This window comes from Nematolebias whitei, chromosome 12 (genome assembly GCF_014905685.2).
Source record: "Nematolebias whitei isolate Nwh7 chromosome 12, NemWhi1, whole genome shotgun sequence".
Taxonomy (NCBI): Eukaryota; Metazoa; Chordata; class Actinopteri; order Cyprinodontiformes; family Rivulidae; genus Nematolebias; species Nematolebias whitei.
This window is the reverse complement of record NC_056509.1, coordinates 7,072,432-7,094,326: the sequence shown is the minus strand read 5'-3', so window position 1 is coordinate 7,094,326 and position 21,895 is coordinate 7,072,432. Positions and strand designations below refer to the sequence as shown.

At 43.2% G+C, this 21,895-nt stretch overlaps 1 protein-coding gene across 1 annotated transcript in view; it reads right to left on the bottom strand.

Moving 5' to 3' along the window:
- LOC119418424 (mitogen-activated protein kinase kinase kinase 7) overlaps positions 1–21,895 on the bottom strand; it is a 76,770-nt gene that overhangs the window by 3,700 nt on the left and 51,175 nt on the right. The window contains exons 7-10 of the mRNA XM_037685704.1: positions 15,240–15,307; positions 4,883–4,982; positions 2,406–2,467; positions 1,047–1,162 (exon numbers count right to left, since the gene is read on the bottom strand). Of these exons, the coding sequence (XP_037541632.1) occupies positions 1,047–1,162; positions 2,406–2,467; positions 4,883–4,982; positions 15,240–15,307 (346 nt within the window). The remainder of the gene's footprint in view (positions 1–1,046; positions 1,163–2,405; positions 2,468–4,882; positions 4,983–15,239; positions 15,308–21,895) is intronic.

Sequence of the window (21,895 nt, the reverse complement as noted above, 5' to 3'; positions counted from 1 at the left end):
CTGGGAGTTTTTAAAAGCCTCAGGAATCTTTTGCAGGTGTTTAGAGTGACGTCGTTGATTCAGATGGTTAGGTTAATAGCTTGTTTAGAGAACCTTTTCATGATATGCTAATTTTTTGGGACAGGCATTTTGGGTTTTCATGAGCTGTATGCCATAATCATCAGTATTAAAACAACTAAAGACCTGAAATATTTCAGTTGGTGTGCAATGAATCTGAAATATATGAAAGTTTCATTTTTATCATTACATTATGGAAAATAATGACCTTTATCACAATATGCTAATTTTTTGAGAAGGACCTGTAGGTGCTGAGGGATGATCCTGTCCTTCCGCTGTCATGAGCCGTGTTTCCTCTTACCATCTTGCCTTCTGAGAGACACTGACACTCTGAGAAGCTCTTTTTATACCCAATTATGTTGTCAATTGACCTAATTAGTGTTAATTGGTCTTCCAGCTGTTCGTTATATGCTCTATTTCCTTTTTCCAGCCACTTATTGCTACTTGTCCCAACTTTTTTGGGATTTGTTGACACTGTGAAATTTTGAATCAACATATTTTTCCTTTAAAATGTTACATTTACTCAGATTAAACTTTTGATCTGCCATCTATGTTATATTACGAATAAAATATTGACATTTGCCATCTCCACATCATTGCATTCAGTTTTTATTCACAATTTGTTTAGTGTCCCAACTTTTTTGGAATCCGGTTTGTACTTTCAATGCAGAGGAACAGCGGGTCTACTCGCCATGATTGTGTTTTCTAAGGTCATCTAGCTGTGGCAGCCATCTTAAATTATTTTGATTAATTTGTATCCAAATATTTTCAAATGTTTTATCTTTCCAGTGGTTCATGAGATGTTTTGCTAATCATCAGTCTTTCAGCTGCAAGTGATAATTAAAAAAAATTTAAAGTACAGTCAACTTCATCCATGTAAGGTACCCATCATTTTTACCCACTTCATCCTTTCCGGGTCGTGGGGCAGTCAACTCTGTATGAGACTTCTCAAGTCAAAGGGTAATGATTCCAACTGTAGCTGCACTTACTTCCTCTGGTTTAGCAGGGCAATCTCGGTTTGCACTTTCAGGTATTCTTGGGCCATCTTGCAGTGCTGCTCAAACACAGCCATGGACTCTTTGGAGTTTGGGCAGGGAGCTAGAGGCTGAAAAACATAAACAATATAAACTGAAATGTCAGTGTGTTGTTGGGTTAATCTATGGTGGTGTCCACCCAAATCATTTGAGGAAACTATACTTTATTTGAAAAAAATAGCATAGTTCCCACAAATGATAGGGGAGGCCAATTTACACAGACATCTTGAATTTTGACTTAGCAGCCCAAAACTTGAGAGGGACCTTTTCCTCCCTTAAGGCTCCAGTATACTGCCGCGTACGTCCGTTCACGCGTACGTACGCGTTTACTGTACGCAGAAGGTTCAGACATTAAACTCCAGCGTACACCCCGAGCAGCTGCAGAGCAGCTTCACAGACAAGGGGCGTTTACCTTTGGGACAAATTGAGGTCGCCGATTGGTCATTTGCTGACACACCTACTGGATTGATTGACAGGTCAGGAAAAAAAAAATGAACGCTGGCAGCCTCAGCCGCAGCGGTGTTCTGTGTTTATATGTTGTTAATAAAAAGATCTAAAAAATAAAAAAAACAGCGCGCTGGCTCTAGAGCCTACACATCAGACCAGCCCACCAGGAAATCTCCAGACCCTCCAGCAGCCATGCTAAACCTGAGTTTAATTCGCTCGTGACAAATTCCTTCATTTCTCACCATTTCAGTCATGGCATCAATGGAGGAGGAAGAGATCTCTTGCCTCTTGGCAAAAAAAACAAAAGAAAAGGCCAGACCAGGGATGAAGAAGGGGAATTTAATACATTGGTGTCGCATACAAAACAGTCCGTCGCTGGGCAGTTTATTGTGCAACACCACGTACGCGTATGTGGTCGTAAAAAATTGAGCTTTGCACGGACATGCCCTGGGGGGTAAGCTCGTACCTCCGCGTACGTACCTCTGCGTATGGACGTACGCGGGAGTATACTGGGGGCTTCAGATGCAGTTGCACACCAAAACAGAAGTTGGTACGTTGCTTACCTTTCAAGTTATCCAGCTCACAAGGTTGACATATATGCATAAATGGTGGCAGCCATCTTGGATTTTGAAGTGGCAACCCAATTTTTTTAAAGAATCTTTTGTACATCTAGATGCAGCCACACACCAAATTTGAAATTGGTATTTCACTTATTTTTAAAGTTATGCTCAAAACATGCACAGACGGACGGTGTGTATTTCCCCCTCTTCACTCCACGATGGGGGACAAAAACAGTAACGTGCAGCAAAGAGAGACTGATTAAGCATGTACCACTTGACATGTCTGTCAAACAACAGACAAGCGTACCTGAAGCTGGTGATCCAAAGTGAGATAAGCCATAGGAATGGAGTTATCTGAACTGTTGGTATCTGTGAAAACAGAAGGCAGACAGATAAACGACTAGATCTTGTATCGGATGCCAGCGTCTCACTGGACTGCAATTGTTGACAGGGTTCCTACAAATTTTACATGATTAAATTTGACATTTCTCTGGACTTTTGAGCTTTTCATACATTAAAACATCTGTAAATTTCCCAGACTGTAAATTATTGGTTTGACCCTCTAAAATTCACAAGTTAAAACCTGGAGAAACAGCTTTACACTTATCTACACATCTTATCGTACACACTTATCTTACATCTACAAGTTAGACAGAGCAGTGTGAAAAACAATGGGGAATTCTCAGGTCCTTCAATGCCTTCAGAGAAGGCTCAAGATTTCAGAAAATGTTACCGGAAATGTTACATTTAAAACCATTACTTCAAACAAACGTCAAAAATCAATCATACTGCTGATGTAAATGGACTGTACTTATATAGCGCTTTTCTATCTTATTTCAAGATACTCAAAGCGCTTTAAACTACAATCTGTGCCTCATTTACCCATTCATACAGCTCTATACTAGATCTATACAAAGATAATTGAACAAATCATTCTAAAGAGACTAATCAGAGCTTTATTACATTCAAACACTGATGGGACACACATCAGAGGCTATGAGGGGTTCAGTGTTTTGCCCAGGGACACTTCGACATGTGACTGCTGGTGGATTCGAACCCCCAACTCTCGCATTGGAGGACGACTGCTCTAACCACTCAGCCACAGTCGCCCCGATGTAGAGCGGGTAGAACCAAAATACAAGACTCTTGAGCAGTCAAAGAAGCCTTGCAAAACTTTTTCTTTTGGACCATGTGAATCTTCACAAATCTTTGTGATGCATTCAATTGCAACTTGTAAATTACCCCAAAAAATCCAGACAGAAATTGTAATTGCTCTAAAAATGAAGGTTAAATATCAAATATTATTAAATATCAAATTTAAGTTTACGTTTATCCATCCATCCATTATGATTACCCACTTTTTCCTTTTCAGGTAGCTGGGGTCGCTGACGCCCATATACAGCAGTCAATGTGTGAAAAAAGAAGAACAATTCAAAATTCAATTCAAATATACTTTATTAATCCCAAAGGGAAATTATTTGTTGCTGTAACTCGTTATCCTCGTTTCATTAAGAGAAGTTATAGATGCTGATGGCTGTAGGCAGGAAGGATCTCTTGTAAAGGTCCATCTCACAGTGGATCCTAAGAAACTGGCTGCAGATGCCGTCCGATCCGTCCACCCAGACTCGACTGGCCTCTTGGTTCCCCCGGACTGTAGGACCGCCCCAATGCTGGGCAGAACTCCTCCCACAGCGATGGCCACTCCTCCCAGCAGTCTGCCAAGCTCCTCGTCGCTGCGGACAGCCAACTGTAGGTGCCGAGGGACGATCCTGTCCTTTCGATGTCATGAGCCGTGTTTCCTGCTAGTTCCAGGATCTCAGTGGTCAGGCACTCGAGCACAGCTGGCAGGTAGATGAGAATGCGTCCACAGAACATCCTTTTCAACTCATTTGAGATTTGGGGCTGTAGTTGAGATATTATTTGAGCTTTTGAGATGTTAATCAGCTGCTGTTGGTTGTAGAAAACTGCCTTGTTGCCATGGTTACGCATCATAACAAATGTCCAAAACTAAAAAAGTTTTAGTAAAAATCCTTCCAGCTGCACAGCATCTGATACCAGAGGAAACAATCATCCAAAAAATCTGATTTACATCCAGAAAAAGAGGAACTAACATTTCCAAAAGCAAAATCTCAGAATGAAAGTAACAGAGCTGCTCCAACATGCAGCCACCTTGAGCGGCGCAATTCTAGAACTATGCCTATAACTAGAACTATACTTATCAGACCCGGTGTAGCTATGTTGTGCCATCAACTCTGATATCTCTATGTAAATGCACTCATTTCTTGTGGCACTGTCTGTCAACATGATGAGGAAGTCGTGGTTCAGATGTAGTTTGCAGTTTTGCTGGGAAGACAGTGACGTAGCTCGGCTGGCCAATCAACGGCTGCTGTCTACTTACATCCAAATTGGCTCTTCTGAGCAGTCCGCTTGGAACCTCAAACAAGGTGGTCCCATAAACCGGGCTGAGTGGGGGTGGGTGCCAGCAGTGGGCAGGCCCTTAACTGGTGCAGTGTCATGTGGAACCGATGAGAGTTGAGACAGTAGCAAAGTGCCAAATTAGTCCCAGCTATGACCACATTAAATTGAAATCAATATCTGTAAAACTGACTATTATACATTTATTTTTGTGTAGGCCAATGTCAAATAGTTGTGATGACAAAGCACGAGTTGAAGATGACTCTCAGTGTCACTCTTAGAACTGTTTTTAACATTTGAGCTGTCTTGCCATGTACATGTTTGACTTTGTTGCAGTATATGTCTCCAGAGGAAAGATCCTTTGAGTACCTGTGGGTTCATCAGGGGAGAAGAAGCCTCTGCTACTTGTTTTGTCAGGAGGCATCATCCTCACACTTGGACTAGAGGACCGGCTCGAGTTCCTGCTACCCTGCAAAAAAAAAAAAAAAAAGAAGAAGAAGAAAATAAACAACTCACATAGACACATACACAGGAAAAAACAAACAAACAACATAAAAACAGTTGATAGCTTCTACTGTGTCAAGTTATAATAAAGTGGGACCTGGAGCAACAAAACTAAACATGTTCTTGATAACATCTTGATAACGTAGTGCTGTAATGGTACACGTGGGTTACTGAACCGTTTTGGTACAGCATGTTCGGTTCGGTCCACGTGTGAACGGTTTCTTTTGTTTTTTCACTTATTAAATTTTATTAACGAGAGATTATGCGTCGCGGAACTAAAGTCCTACGCGTGTTTCAGCATGGCACTATTATCTTGCAGCATGCGTAGCATTAGCTGCCTAGCAGGCAACGAACAAGCCATCTCATTGTGGTCTCCTGTTTGGGAACATTATGGCTTTCTTCTTAAAAGAGAAGTGGATAAATCCAAAACTGTGTGTCAACGTTGTTTCACGGAGATTGGATCTGCCGCAGGCAACACGTATAACTTGTTAATGCTCTTGAAACGACATCATCCGAATGTTAAAGTACAGTAGTTTGGTTCAAAGACCGATAATGGCAGCATTTAAACAACCGTTATCAGGTAATTCAGATCGGTCCAAAGCAATAACACAAGATGTAGGTGTAACCCAGGTGTAAATTTAACTTCCATTCTCTGGACCTTCCACTCTTTATTCCCTTTATCTATCAAATCTTGCGATAGTTCAAATGTACCATCATAAATTCTCGCGAGATTACTCAACAGCCAATCGCTGTTGAGTATCAGGGTCACATGCTCCACCACAGCCTATTTGTTAGGTATATTAGCTGGAGCGAGGAAGTAGGAAAGTTTAGAACTTGTTGGGAGGAGCAGAGCTGCAGGAGCCAACTACCACGAACCGAGAAGAGATGAAAAAAAGGTTATATGAGATAGAAACTGCGGACCGGATGAGTGTTTCTGCGTGTCACTTAGCGGTTAGCTTATTGATGACATTAAGTGGTTGTTTTGTGTAGCTGTGAAATCACTAACTGCTGTTTAGATCTAGACGCCCATACTAGCTGTAAACAACCAACTGGAGAACAATAAGGTGCCTTAAATATTTATTGAGAACTTGTTTAGATTGTTTTTTTTTTACATTTCATGTCAACTAATTTATATGATGTATATTTATTGGATTTTTCATGGATGTAATTAGGCCCGAGCAGCTAAGCGCTGCGAAGGCCTATTGTAATTGTGCTGTTTCTTATTATTATTCTTCTTGGGACATTTGGGACGCATTTTTGGAGGCCTTAACATATCCCAAAACTCACCAAACTTCACCAAAAATTGTCCCCCGCGTGAAATTCTTGTACTGTAATGGAACCAAAAGTGGGCGTGGCCAAACTGCTCCACAGCGCCCCCTAACGTGAGATATGACAACTGGTAAGTCCTAGAGAGCTGAAATTTGGTACATATGTAGAACCCACTGAATCATGAAAAAAAGTCTCTTGGAGGTATGCCTTAAACCAAACAGGAAGTCGGCCATTTTGGGTCAAAGGGTCAATTTTGACCGTTTTTCACTTTTCGTACACGGCGAATTTGAACGAACTCCTCCTAGGGATTTCGCTCAATCGGTTTCAAACCTTCGCCATTTTGCTCAGTAGGCATGGGGGACCTAAAGTTATCAAAACGGTGCAAACCGACGTATGTTGAGGGGGCGGGGCCGGACCTCAAAATTATGCTTCACGCCAAAAATTTCCAAACGCTACAACTTTCACATTGAAAAACAGAATCGTACCAAATTTGGCACGAGTCATCCCTATCCCATGCCCGACGATACCCTGAGGTCAAATTTTGACGTCATCAAAGCCCCGCCCCCTCAGAACAGGAAGTGGCTTTTTTGGCTTGGAATGCTCCCTCCCTGACACTCTTCACCCAATCAGGATGATCCTGTGTCAGAAGGCAGATAACAAGTTGGTCTGACTTGCTTTGAAGCGCAAAGCGTTTCCCCTGGAGGATGTGGGCGTGGCGGCGTGGCGAAGTCAGAAGTGACGCCGTTACAATACGTTTGGCTCTAAATTCCACAGATTTGATCCGAGGTTCATGAAAATCACTATGATCGATCATTGCCCGCCCCTTGAACAGGAAACCATGATGATTGCGCAATAGCCTCTCTAGCGCCCCCTAGAATATTTTAAAACCTCAGCCCGAGCCGTTTTTCGACCGATAAATCTGAAACTCGGTGAACATGTGTATCTTCTCAGGACCTATGAAAAAGTCTCTTGGCGCTCCGGTCCAAAACCAACAGGAAGTCGGCCATTTTGGGTCAAAGGTTAATTTTTGGGCGTTTTTAACGGCGAATTTTAACGAACTCCTCCTAGGGATTTTGAAAGATTGACTTAAAACTTGGTTATTAGGCCCTTAAGACATTGGAGAGTAAAAGTTATCAAAAGCTTTCGGTTTCGTTTTGTTAAAGGGGCGTGGCCAGGCCTCAAAGTTGAGCTTCACGCCATAAATTTCCAAACGTTATAACTTTCAACTTGAATGACAGATTTGCACCAAATTTGGCACGAGTCATCCCTGTCCCATGCCCGACGATACCCTGAGGTCATATTGTGACGTCATCAAAGCCCCACCCCCTCAGAACAGGAAGTGACTTTTTTGGCTTGGAATGCTCGTTCTTTGACACCCTTCACATAATCAGGATGATCCTGTGTTAGAAGACAGATAAGATGGTCTGACTTGATTTAAACAACAAAACAGTTATAGCTGGAGAATGTGGGCGTGGCGCCATGGCGAATTAAAAAGTGACGCCGTTGCAATACGTTTGGCTCTAAATTGCACAGATTTGAGCCCAGGTGAACCAAAATCACTATGATTGATCATTATCCATCTCTGAACAGGGTTCCATGATAAGTGGCCAAGAACCTCAACAGCGCCACCTACATTCTTCTTACAGTTATATCTCAGTGATACAACATCCGATCTGAACCAGATTTTTGGTACGTCATTACTGAGAACTGATGGACATTTTAGTTTTGTTGTTTAATATTTGACTCAAGGGCGCCCCCTACATTATTCAAACTGTTCTGTCTCAGTGATATATCAGCCGATCTGCACCAAATTTATGGAGTATTATTATTTAGCCCTGGTGGACACAGTAGTAATGTTTTTTAAATTTTGACTCTATAGCGCCCCCTACAATCTTGCAACAGTTATATCTCAATGATAAATCATCCGATCTGCACCAGATTTTTGGTATATTATTATGTAGCCCTGATGGACACATTAGTAATGTTTTTTAACTTTTGACTCAAGAGCGCCCCCTATAATATTCCAACCCTTATATCTCAATAATATATCATCCGATCTGTACCAGATTTTTATGGCATAATGTGTGACCATGTCTAGACACATTGTTATTTTTGTTTAATATTTGACTCAAGTGCGCCCCCTAGATTATTCAAACTGTTATATCTCAGTGATATGTCATCCGATGTGGACCATATTTTTGGTGTGTGATTAGTGAGCACTTAAACACACAATGGTATTGTTGTTTTACTTTTGACTCAAGTGCGCCCCCTAGGTAAATCAAACTGTTATAGCTCAGTGATATATTGTCCGATCTGCATCAGATTTTTGGTGCTTGACTAGTGAGGACTTATGGACGCAGTGGTGTTGTTGTTTAATATTTGACTCAAGTGCGCCCCCTAGATAATTCAAACTGTTATATCTCAGTGATATATCGTCCGATCTGCACCAGATTTTTGGTGCTTGACTAGTGAGGACTTATGGACGCAGTGGTGTTGTTGTTTCATATTTGACTCAAGTGCGCCCCCTACATTATTACAATAGGTATATATGCGGTCGCAGCTTATGTCAAAGGTTTGGCGAATGCGCACTCCGGAGAACGGGCGCGTGACGGTAGCGTGAGCGTTATCGATGGCGACCGGGAAGGGTCGCTGCAGTTCCCGCGGTCGCCATAAGGCCGCAGCGGCGCTTCGCTGCGAGGGCCTTGAACGCTGCTTGCAGCTTTAATTTATATTGAACTTTATATTTATTGAATATGCATATTGACTGAAAATGATTGTTGGAATTATTTATAGTGCAAAGAGTGTCATTTATTGAATTGGTGTGCACACTAGAATGTTTTGATTATACATTTATTGAGAAAATGGTCCTGTTTTATTATGCAGGCCAGGTAGATGGCGAGCTGAAGGTCCAGGCCTAGAGCCTAAAGAAAGGATTGCACTTGTAGTGCCGAAGATTTCTGCTTCTCCTGCCAGGCTGGTAGGAGGCTCCTTGCAGCCAACTGAACAATTTTGTCCCTACTCCAATATGACATTTGTCAGCCCACGACCTGCACTGAACCCAGCACTTTATAAGTAACTTGCTTGGGACCTGAATCAACCCCAGCTTGGGGTGAAAGAACTGAAGGGTGTGGGTGTGTTGCTTATGGAACTGTGGGATTGTTTCCCCCCCACATTTGTTTGTGTTGTTGTTGTTTTTGTTGCACATTCTTTATATGGCCATATGGTTGATTTCACTAATGTTGTAAATATATATATTTTTTTCTTCACTCTAAATACAAGTCACCCGCAACTGCAAACTTCTAGTCTCTGTCTGCTCCTTCAGGAGACGTACCTTTATCTTCTGAGAAAATAGCCCATTTAACATTTTTCTTTATCAACCATTTACATTGATATATTGCAGCATATTAATTTTTTTATAAATATGCTACATAGGTGTTTTTAAAGCTCTGGATCTACGTCCAAATTCAGTTGTTGAATGCGCTGGCTCTAAGCATAAAGTTCTTGAGCCCCACTGCATACTCCATCCATCATGTCAAAACTTCAGCCAAAAAGTTGTAGCAGCACTTTATGAAAAGCTAAAAATGATATTGTCAACAAGCCCGACCCCAGGTATAAAGCCCTGCCACACCCTGGAAACAGTTCCCACTTGCCTGAAGACTGCCACCATCATCCCAGTCCCAAAGAGCTCTACAGTGACTGGTCTAAATGACTATCGGCCAGTGACCCTCACCCCGATAGTCGTTAAAAGCTTCGAAAAACTGGTCATGACCCACAACAAAACAACCAACAACATCAACGAGGACCCTCATCAGTATGCATACTGTGAGAACCGATCAACAGAGGACGCCATCTCCTCTGTGGTCCACACTGCTCTCACCCAGCTGGAGCAGAAGGACTCCTACGTCTGTATGCTCTTTGTGGACTTCACATCTGCCTTCAACACCATGATCCCCCAAACCCTAATGGACAAACTATTCACACTAGGACTAAGCCCCTCCATTTGCAACTGGGTCCTAGACTTCTTAACAAACAGACCTCAGTCTGTGAGGATCCACAACTTTTCCTCCTCCACCATAACCCTTAGTACTGGCTCTCCTCAGGGATGTGTGCTGAGCCCTCTCCTATTCACTCTGCTCACATATGATTGTGCAGCTACCCATCCAGGCTGTCATATTGTAAAGTTTGCAGATGATACAGCGGTGGTGGGATACATCACAAACAATGATGAGTACAGCTACAGGCAGGAGGTGGAACACCTGGATAGCTGGTGCAAAGAGGATAACCTTTACATCAATGTGAAGAAGACAAAAGGGATGATCGTGGACTTCAGAAGGAACAAACACACCTACACCCCACTGAAAATAAGAGGATCTGCGGTGGAAGTGGTCTCCAGCTACAAGTACTTAGGTGTACACCTGAATGACAACCTCAGCTGGGGCAACAACACTACCAGCCTGATCAAGAAAGCTCATTAGAGACTCTACTTCCTCAGGTGGCTGAGATGAGCTGGTCTGAGAGGCTCAGTCCTCACCTCCTTCTACAGGTGTGCAGTGGAGAGTATCCTGTGCTCCAGCATAAATGTGTGGCATGGAGGCTGCGCAGCTGCAGAAAGAAAAGCTTTGCAGAGTGTGGTGATGGTTGCACAGAAGTCTGTTGGAGTCATTCTCTCCACCATCACAAACTTTAACACCTCTAGATGCAGGAAGAGGGCCACCTGCATCACGAAGGACCCCACTCACCCAGCACACACACTTTTGGCCCCGTTCCCCTCAGGAAGGAGGTTAAGGAGCATTAAGTGTAGAATCACTAGACTGACAAACAGCTTCTACCCTGAGGCTGTTAGACTCGTGAATATTGTAATAAATTTGTGGGTCAAACAGGCAGAAGATCTTGCCTAGAATGTCAGAACCATCAAACAATCACTACACACCAGAAGATTATGAAAATAGTATTTATTTATGCATCTATTCCTAAAAAGATCCCCACCCAAGCTAAAATGGAAGACCTATAATAAAAGGTTAGATGAGTTCACTTTGTTCACTTAGCTCACTCAGCGACGAGACCCCTCCCCAGGGTCTAAGCTTGTGATGTCGTCCAACACATAGTGGTACGAAAGAACTTTGCAAGGTTCTGATGATCAATGTTAACACAGATAATACAGCATCTAAGCTCAAGACAGAAGAAGGGAAAACCGTAAACAGCCAGATGTTGAAAGGTAGTAGTTGGTTGCTGCAGCAATGCAATATCCACTTCACAGTTATTGTCATAATGAGATTTGAGATGTAAGGATAGTGGGTGGGATTACAGAGAGATGCTGTTCATTTAACAGTCTCACAGCTTGTGGGTACAGACTGTGAGCCATTCTGGTAGTCCTGGCACCTATGGACCGGAACCTTCTGTCTGAGGGTAGCAGGTGGAAAAGGCCATGTGCAAGATGGTACCTGTCCCGCAGGATGTTGTTGACTCGTCTCAGACAGCAGGTTGTATAGATAGTTTTGATCTTTGGGAGAGTAATCCCGATTATCTTCCCAGCTGATTTAACCACCTGCTGAAAAGCCTGCTGGTCTGCCTTAGTGCAGCTGGAGAACCACACTAGGAATCCATAGGTTAATACACTTCCAATAGCACGGTTGTAGAAGTTGATCATAAGCTGCTGAGGAATTTTGGCCCATTTCAGTTTCCTCAGAAAGAAAAGATGCTGCTGGGATTTTCCGATAGCCGAGGCACTGTTAGTACCCCAGGTCAGGTTCTCTGTCACTGTCACACCCAGAAGTTTGAATTTTGCGACCCCCTCAACCACTTCTTTTCTGATGTGAAGTGGAGAGTGGATGTTTTTGTTTTGTTTGTGAAAATCTACAATAATTTCCTTGGTTTTCTTTATGTTAAGAACCAGGTGGTGGTTGTGACACCACAATACCAATTGTTGTACTTCGGCTCTGTATGCGATTTGATGGTGAAGAGGCTGTGCAGCTGTGAGTGAGGAGAGTATAAAGTGCTGGGCTGAGCACCAGCCTTGTGGGGCCCCCGTGCTGACGGAAAGAGTGGAGGAGGTGTGCTTGCCCATTCTCACACACTGTGCGGTTTGTTAAAAAGTCCAAGCTCCAATTGCATAGAGTGTTGTTCAGTCCAAGATCATGTAACTTTGGTAGGAGTTTGTTCGACTGCATAGTGTTATAAAATCGACAAAGAGCAGCCTAGCATATTTGTTCTTGAGCTCTAAATGTTCCACAAGTTTGTGGACCATAATAGCAATGGCGTCTTCTGTTGATCTGTTCTCTCTGTATGCAAATTTATAAGTGTCCAGTGTTTGGTGGTATAGATTTATTTAAGTATTTGATGATTAGTCTCTCTAGGCATTTAGCTGGTATGGGGGTGAGTGCCACAGGTCTATAATCATTTAGGCATGTAATATTAGACAGTTTGGGGATGGGGACTATTACAGCTGCTTTAAAGCAGGCCGGCACATATGAAGTGGACAACGACATATTGCAGATTGATGTAAAAACATCTGCCAGCTCATCCGTACAGTGTCTCAGCACCCTACCCAGCACCCCATCTGGTCCAGGTGCCTTCCTGGGGTTGATGTTTCGAAGAGCAATTCTCCCTTCGTGCATGCTCAGGACAGGGGCAGTGTCCCTAGAGTGGCAAGGAGGCAAGGGGAAATCTGTATTTTCCCTGTCAAAGCGAGCATAGAAGTGATTTAATTCCTCAGCCAAAGTGGCACTACTATTTACTGGGGAAGATGCTGCTCTTTTATAGTCTGTAATGACCTTGACACTCTCCCACACCTGTCTTGGGTCTGAGTTGTTTAAGCCATCCTGCAATTACTTAGAATGGTGTAATTTTGCAGCAATTATACCCTTCCTTAGAGCAGTCCTGGCCATGCCATAAGCCTGAGAGTCCCCTTTTCTAAATGCTGCATCCCTGGCTCTCAGTAGTTACAGTACCTTGTGTGTCTAGTTACAGTACCTTGTGTGTCATCCAAGGCTTTTGATTGGGTAAAATACAGACCCGTTTCCAGGATGTTACACAGTCCACACAAAAGTTGATGTAGGTCAACACCGTTACGGTGTATTCATTTAAGGACTCGAGTGGGTATACTCTGATCTTTAAATGTATCCCAGGTTGTGTGGTGGAAACAGTCCTGTAGCTTATGAATAGCATCTGGGGGCCATGATCTAACAGTTTTGACAGTGGTGTTAGCCGTTTTAATTTTAGGTCTGTACCGTGGGTGTAGGAGGAGAGAAAGATGGTCTGATAGGTCCAGGTGAGGGTAAACCTGGTCTAGAGTCTTATTTCGCTAGATGCACATTTCACGGTGCGGTGGAATTTAGGGAAAACAGTTTTTAAGTCAGCGTGGTTGAAGTCCCTTGCTGCTATAAAAACACTGTCTGGGTGGGCTGTCAAACTATTGTTTATGTTGTCGTATAAGTGTCCCAACGCTAGCTTTGCATTAGCATCTGGTGGGATGTACACAGCATATATGTAAACAGCTGTGAACTCCTTCAGTACATAGAACGGTCTACATTTGAGCAGCATAACCTCCACATATGGGTTACACAGTTTGTCCATCATAGCAACTTTGTAGACCAGTAGTTGTTGATGTAAACACACAGACCTCCGCCGATCTTCTTACCTGAGTCCGGGGTTTTGTCGGCTCGGTATGCGGTGAAGCCAGCTAGCACAATAGCCGCATCTGGGATGGTGCTTTCTAGCCAGGTCTCCGTAAATATCATGCAGCAACGGTCGCGCATGGCCCTTGTCGATGTTATCTGCAATCGAATTCCATCCATCTTGTGAAGGATTGATCGGGTATTGGAGAGAAATATGGTGGGAAGTGGCAGCTTGAACAGGCTAGCCTTTAGCCTAGCCCACATAACCCCCTGCTTGCCTCTCTTGTTTTTCCGCTCACAGCGTTTTCTTCTACAGCCTTCTGTTGCGGAGATCCCGTAAGATGGTCTGACGAGCTCAGCTGGAATAGAGTACTCGTTTGATAGCTGGTATGTAATTCCTGTGTTGAGCTGAACAAGTTCAGCATGGCTGTACTGTAGTGCTACTGCATCAAATATGTACAAGAAAATGCAAAGTATCATCCATATCGTGCAAAAATTGTGCCGGGTGTTGGACCTCCGGGTCGCTGCGTCTATGTGCACCTCCATCATTTATGTTTCATTTGTTGATGACTTTACTACCTTGTTGGGACAACTTGTTCCTGTCCCTGGCTAGGAGGTTCCCATACCATGAGACAATATTAAAGGAAACAACACTTTCGACCAGTGATCTGTACACTAACTGCAAAGTAATTTTGATTACAATAAAGCTTCTTAGCTTACATAGAAGGTGGAGATGCTGTCTGGCTTTTTTGTAAATATAGTCAGTAGTATACTTATATATAATACTTATATTTCTTCAATTCTGTCACCATTCTTCAGCTTTGCTGAGTCAGTCACACAACAATGTTGAATACTGGAGCATCCAACGCAAAGGTAGCAAAAATATCTTCATGAAAGGCAATTTTCAGGCAGTACTGGCGGAAGTCCAAGCTAATACAAGTCTACAGTATACACTCCAAGTTTAAATTGTAATTGCAACCAGGTGAGATATTGTCAACTCAGAAAATTTGTTTTCTACAAAAGCCTTGTTAATTTTGTGCCTTTACACATCCTAAAAAATGACCTTTATGAAGATGATGATTTTATTTTCCAGCAGGACACAGGACCTGCACACACTGTCAAAGGTACCAAAATATAATATGTAATATTCTAATGTATTGCATGTAATAGTCAAATTTTCTGAGACGCTGAATTTTGTTTACTATGTGGAATGAGTCTATGTACTACATGAAGTTCACTTTCTGAAAAGACTGACAAAAAAATAATAATATCACAGTATTCTATTTTTTTTAGATGCACCTGTAGACTCTGCCTTTACTTTGGGTGGTTGTCTGTCTTACCTGGTTGGACTCTGTGCCAATGGCGGGCAGATCCTGCACAGACCGACGTCTCTGAGCCTCACATGTGGCTGTGCATGGGGAGGGGGGGGGAGACAAGCAAAGACAAAAAAGCATGAGATCCAAAAGGGTTTAGGTAGTCATGAAAGGACACTGACCCTTGCGTGTGTGATTTGAGGGAAAATTAGAGGACAACAGGATGGATTTAATACTTTATGTACTATGGGGTGAGTGGCAAGTGGCACAACTTTGACAGTTCAGTCTAACTGGCAATCATGAATGCTGACTAAACCTATACAAGTAAGATGCTGGGCCTGTTCATGAGAAAAGGAATGACTGGATTTAAAGCAGGCGATGAGGAGAGAGCATAATCTTCAACAACTGAACTTTGTTTTTCATCTATTTATCTGTTGCATACAATAACACAATATTAAGAGCAACAACCCAGGGATAGACAGACTGAGAAACGTCCTGAGCTGCGAAGCTCACTGCGGGAGGGGGAGGAGGAGACACATCTGATCTGAGCCGCACGTTGTTTGTACCGAAAGTTTTACAGTTTTGGAGTGTGCGTGTGTGTGCGTGCGAGGGGCGGGGTTCAGTGTGAGGGTTCAGCATGCGTGAAGAGGCTGCCTTTAGGTTTTTGTCTAGCACAGCTGTATTGTGAGCCGCTAGCTTAGCATTACATCAGTGCCGACAGGTGGGTGGGCACGGTTTAGTAGACCGGGTGCTCGGTTCTGTTGACGGGGCACCCAGCTTGTATAATGGTAGGGGAAACACTGCTCAGACCTGACTCCCCCATGATCCTAGAAGGCAAAACATTCAACATGACTTGACCCTTTTTTAAGCTGGGAAAGTTTGGTTGGATTTAAAGGTGGGATTAGTCATGAAATTTAAAGGAACAAAAACTGGAGTGGACATTCTAGAACAGATGCCTGTTTAAATAGTTTTAGGTGTTTTTTCTTGGTATTTTGGTGGCAGTTTGCTGTTGATGGACTTTCATTCTAAGGCATATTGTGTCACTTCCTGTTTTCTCTGCTGGTAACTGGAGTAACTTATTTGCTTGTGGAATCTTTTGTTTTTCTGGACTTATACATAGTTCTACACTCTAATACAAAAACACTGCAGATTAGGTCTGTTACGATAAACAATAAATCAATTAATCGCATGATAAATGAAAATGATTTACCTCATTTCCATTTATCGGCTTTATCATTTCTAGCAGCCTAAATAGGGAGGCCCAGACTTCCCTCTTCCCAGCCACTTGGGCCAGCTCCTCCTGGAGAATCCCAAGGCATTCTCAGGCCAGTCGCGAAACATAGTCCCTTCAGTGCATTCTGGGTCATCCTCTGGGTCTCCTCCCAGTGGGACGTGTCCGGAAAACCTCACCATGGAGGCATCCAGGAGGCATTTTAACCAGATGCCTGAGTCACCTCAACTGGCTCCTCTCGACATGGAGAAGCAGCGGCTCTACTCTGAGTCCCTCCCAGATGACAGAGCTTTTCATCCTATCTCTAAGGGAGATCTCTCAGTCACAACCCAAAACTACTTTTTAATTTAAATATTATATTTTGACAGGTTGCCAAGCTTACTGCTGCTGAATAACATTTCTCTTTGACACACCTGGGCGCTCATATAGCTGCCCGACACCCACGCCTCCTGGGGGCAGATTTTTGTTAGACAGAGTGAACGCGACAGGTGTTCATGACATGTACCTCTTGCTCATGGTTTCAATTTTGCTACTAAATACCCATAATTCCACTCTGTGACCATGTGACCAGAAGGCGAACCTGAATGACCAATATGGTACTCTCACTGAGTCACGATGACCCATTCCCCAAGATAGACGTGCATTAATGAGGCTACCTGTTTCCGGTAAAAAAAAAGGTACAAAAAAAAAAAAAAGATAAGCGACAAAAGATGAGTCACTTCTGGTCAGCTACAGGTCCTTTTCTTTTTTTTAGACCAGCTGTGTTAAAGGCATTGTTCAGAAAAAAACATTTACCGGCATATTTCTGTATGTACTGTACTGGTATATATTTAAATAAAAGTTTTAAAATTCTTTCTGTGTGACATCTTTCTGTGTACATTTTGTTCTTTCGACTGCTCCCTTCTTCAGGGGTCACCACAGTGAGCTACGTCACACAAAGACTTGACAATTTTCATGCCGGATGCCCTTCCTGACACAACCATAGACCACCGAGCTACCACAGACCTCTGTGTGAAGCAGAGAGCTGCCATCTAGGGTGACCAGGGGAGCAGATGGTGGGGGTTAACGGCCTTGCTCAAGGGCCCAGGGTGGGGCAAATGAGGATGGAGGCAGGTGTGGGTGCTTCAACTTTCCCACCCACATTTTGATGTTGTTGGTACCAGGAGATGAACCAGCGATCTTCGGATTACCGGCCCACCTCCTCTAACCTCTGTGCCACTACTCCCATCTTTTTGTGTAAATATGTGTTTAAATATCTAATTTTAAGCTCACATCTGAACACATGAAATGGAGAGCAGAGCAAAGTACGGGACGGGGGTATTCCCCATCTGAGTCATGTGGGCTCTGTGGCACAGAAGTTGAGTCAAATGTAATTTTAAAGCAGTCAGTCAAGTATTTTGTGTATTTATTAGTACATATTTAAATAAAAGTTTAAAAATATATTTCTGTATATGTAAATATCATGGATGATAGAGCTAAATGCTTTGAAATACTGGTCATCATGGCCCACATCAAAGCTCCCATCAACATCAGCGAGGACGCACACCAGTATGCATATCACAAGAATAGATTAATAGAGGACGCCATCTTCTCTGTGGTCAACACTGCTCTCACCCACCTGGAGTAGGACTCCTACGTCCGTATGCTCTTTGTGGACTTCACATCCGCATTCAACACCATGATTCCCCATACACTGATGGACAAATTACTCACACTTGGACTAAGTCACTCCCTACGCAACTGCGTCCTGGACTTAACCAACAAATTGCAGTCAGTGAGGATTCACAACTTCTCTTCCTCCACCATAACCCTCAGCACTGGCTCCCCTCAAGGCTGTGTGTTGAGCATCCTGTGCTCCAGCATCAACGTGTGGCATGGAGGATGCACAGCTGCAGAAAAGAAAGCTCTGCAGAGGGTGAAGGCTGCACAGAAGACTGTTGGAGTCAGCCTCCCCACCATTAAAGACATCTACACCTCCAGATGCAGGAAAAGGGCCGTCTGCATCACGATGGACCCCACTCACCCAGCACACACACTTTTTGCCCCGCTCCCCTCAGGCAGGAGGTTGAGAATGATGAAGTGTAGAACTATTAGACTGAGGAACAGTTTATACCCTGAAGCTGTTAGACTCACAAATCCCTAACCAGGATAATCACTGTAAAAAAAAAAAATCACTGTAATGCCACTTTGATTACCATACCATACCAATTTATTTATGGAGCACTTAAAACTGCAACAAGGCCAACCAAAGTGCTGTACAATACAAACAAACAAGCACAGCGAACAGGAAAACGCAAGATAAAAATATAGATACAAATTAGGGGTGCAACGGTACACGTGGGTTTACTGAACCGTTTCGGTACTCATTAAATTTTATTAACGAGAGAGTATGCGCCGCGTAACTAAAATTCCTAAATGTGTTTCAGCACGGCGCTATTATCTTGCAGCACGCTAGCATTAGCAGCCTACTAGCAGCCTACTAGCATCCCGTTGCAGTCTCCTGTTTGGGAACATTGTGGCTTTCTTGTTAAAAGACAAGTGTAAATCCAAAGCTGTGTGTCAACGTTGTTTCATGGAGGTTGGATCTGCAACAGGCAACACGTCTAACTTGTTAACGCGCTTGAAACAACATCATCCGTACGCGAACGTCTCTTCTTGCAACTTGGTGCAAAGACCAATAACAGCAGTATTTAAACAACCTTCATCAAGTGATTCAGATCGGTCCAGAGCAATAACACAAGCTGTAGGAGTTTTTAAAGCTCTGGATCTAAGTTTCTGTTGTTGATGCACCGGCTATAAAGTTATTGAGCCCCGCTACAACATCCCATCATGTCAACACTTCAGTATTGTTTACTTGGCATATTTTCACAATAAATATTTTGTAAGTCTTCATTTTGTCTTTTTTTTTTGTACCGAAAATTAACCGAACCAAGCCTCCTTGAAATTGAACCGAAATGTGATTTTAGCGTACCTTTACACCCCGACACTAATTGCAGCAGATAATTAAATGGTCAACACTGTGGATCACAGACAGGATCAAAACAAATCACATCACGTCAAAGGCAAGGGAATAAAAGTGAGTTTTCAGGCGAGACTTAAAGACTGTGAGTGTGGGAGACTGCCTGACACGCAGTGGCAACTCATTCCACAGTCTTGGACCTGCAACAGAGAAAGCCCTGTCACCTCTGAGCTTGCGACGGGTTTCTGGAACTGAAAGGAGAATCTGGTCTGCTGACCTCAGAGAGCGCGATGGGACATATGGCTGTAGAAGAACAGTGAGATAGGATGGGGCAGAACTGTTCAGTGATTTAAAAACATACATGAGTATTTTGAACTGGATACGAAGGTGAATGGGTAGCCATGGAGGGAGGCCAAAACTGGAGTAATGTGCTCTCTATGGTCTGTACCAGTTAAAAATCGGGCTGTAGCATTTTGGACTAGTTGTAAACGTGCAATGGAGGACTGACTGATTCCAAACAGAAGCGCATTGCAATAATCGAGCCTGGATGTTATGAATGCATGGATCACTGTCTCAAGATTCTTTTTGGTTAGTATGGGCTTCAGCTTAGACAGCTGTCTCAGCTGAAAAAAACAGGACTTAACAATCATGTTTACGTGACTGTTAAGTTTCAGGGAGGGGTCCATTATCACTCCCAAATTGGTGACTCTTTGTTTCTCTAACGGAGCTAAAGAGAAAAGGTCAATGCATGAACATGCCACTGGGATGGAACAAGACGACTTCAGACTTCTTCTTGTTGAAACTTAAGAAGTTTAAAGCAATCCAGTCCTGGACGTTAGCCAGGCAGTCAAAAAGAGGTTGAAGAGAGCGTGTGCCTCTGTGCCTCAGTGGGAAGTAAATTTGACAGTCATCGGCATAGAAATGAAAGGGAAAGTTGTGATTGCGGAAAATAGCACCTAGTGGCAGCAAATGTAAAGAAAAGAGAAGGGGACCAAGGATGGACCCCTGCGGTACCCCCCAATGAAGCGCTGCCGATGCTGAACTGAAATCTTTGATACTGACACAAAAGGTTCTGTCAGAAAGGTAGGGCCTAAATCAATTGAGGGCTGACCCTGTGATGCCCACCCACTGCTCTAGCCTAGAAATGAGGATCCCATGGTCGATGGTGTCAAAAGCAGATGTAAGGTCCAATAGGACAAGCAGCACAGAATCACCTGCATCAGTGGCTAGGAAAATGTCATTAAAAACCTTCAGTAGAGCAGTTTCAGTGCTGTGGAGAGATCTGAAGCCAGATTGGAAATAACTCTAGGAGAGCGTGGGCCTCCAAGAAGCACTTCAACTGAGACTCAACAATATTTTCCAGTAGTTTAGAGGTGATTGGGAGTCTGAAGACAGACCAGAAGTTGGACACGACTGAGGGGTCAAGGTTGGGTTTTTTCAGGAGAGACTGGAGAGCAGCATGTTTAAAAGTTTTTGCGCCACACCTGAGGATAAACTGCTATTCACAATTGCAAGAATAGAGGGACCCAGAGTAGGAAAAACCTCCTTTAGTAGTTGAGGGGGGACCACATCAAAGGGGGAAACAAATGGCTTCATGCTACAGATTACCTGCTCCAGAGAAGACAAAGAGATTGGATCAAAGTGGTCAAATACAGCTGCACATTGAGATGGTATGGAAGGATCATGAGCTGGTGGAGAAATGAGTGCCCGGGTGTTCGCAACTTTTTTAAAGAAGAAACGGAGGACGTTCTCACACAGTTCAGTTGAGGCTTTCAGAGGTGAAGGTTCACTGAGGTGTAGAACTGTGTTCAGGGTGGTAAAAAGAACTCGGGGGTTGTGGGAGTTGGAGACAATTATATCAGAGAAGAATTTAGATTTAGCAGATTTAACTGCTTTCTGATAACGACGCCAACTCTCCCATAGCATGTGAAAAGAAACCTGCAGCCTGTCTTTCCTCCACCTGCGCTCTGCTCTCCTACATTGCTGTCTAAAGGCTTGAGTTAAGCCAATGTTCTGATCTAAGTTTTGTTTTTCTGGTTTTAACTGGAGCAACACGGTTCAGAACATTTAAACAGACAGAGTTGAACTGAGAGGTTAGCTCCTCGGTGGTAAGAGACACCGAGAGCTGTTTGATCTTCTCAGCGTTAAAAGCTTCAGTAAAACGAGCAGCAGTGAAATGGTTAATGGCGCGTGTTGTACGTGCAGGAGTGCACAGCTTAGCAGTAGGACAAGGGAGGGTGAAGTCAAACAATACAGGCATGTGATCTGAAAAAACATTGTCGCCGATTTTCAAATTACAAACAGAGATTGCGTGTTAAAACAAGGTCCAGTGTATGACCATGTTCTTGGGTGGGACCATTTATCTGCTGAGATAAATTAAGAGTCCAATAAATCTAGAATGTCCTTCACTAAAGGCTTCTACTGACAACACACGTGTATATTAAAATCCCCAATAATTAAAACATGATTGTATCTCGGTATGATATCAGCCAA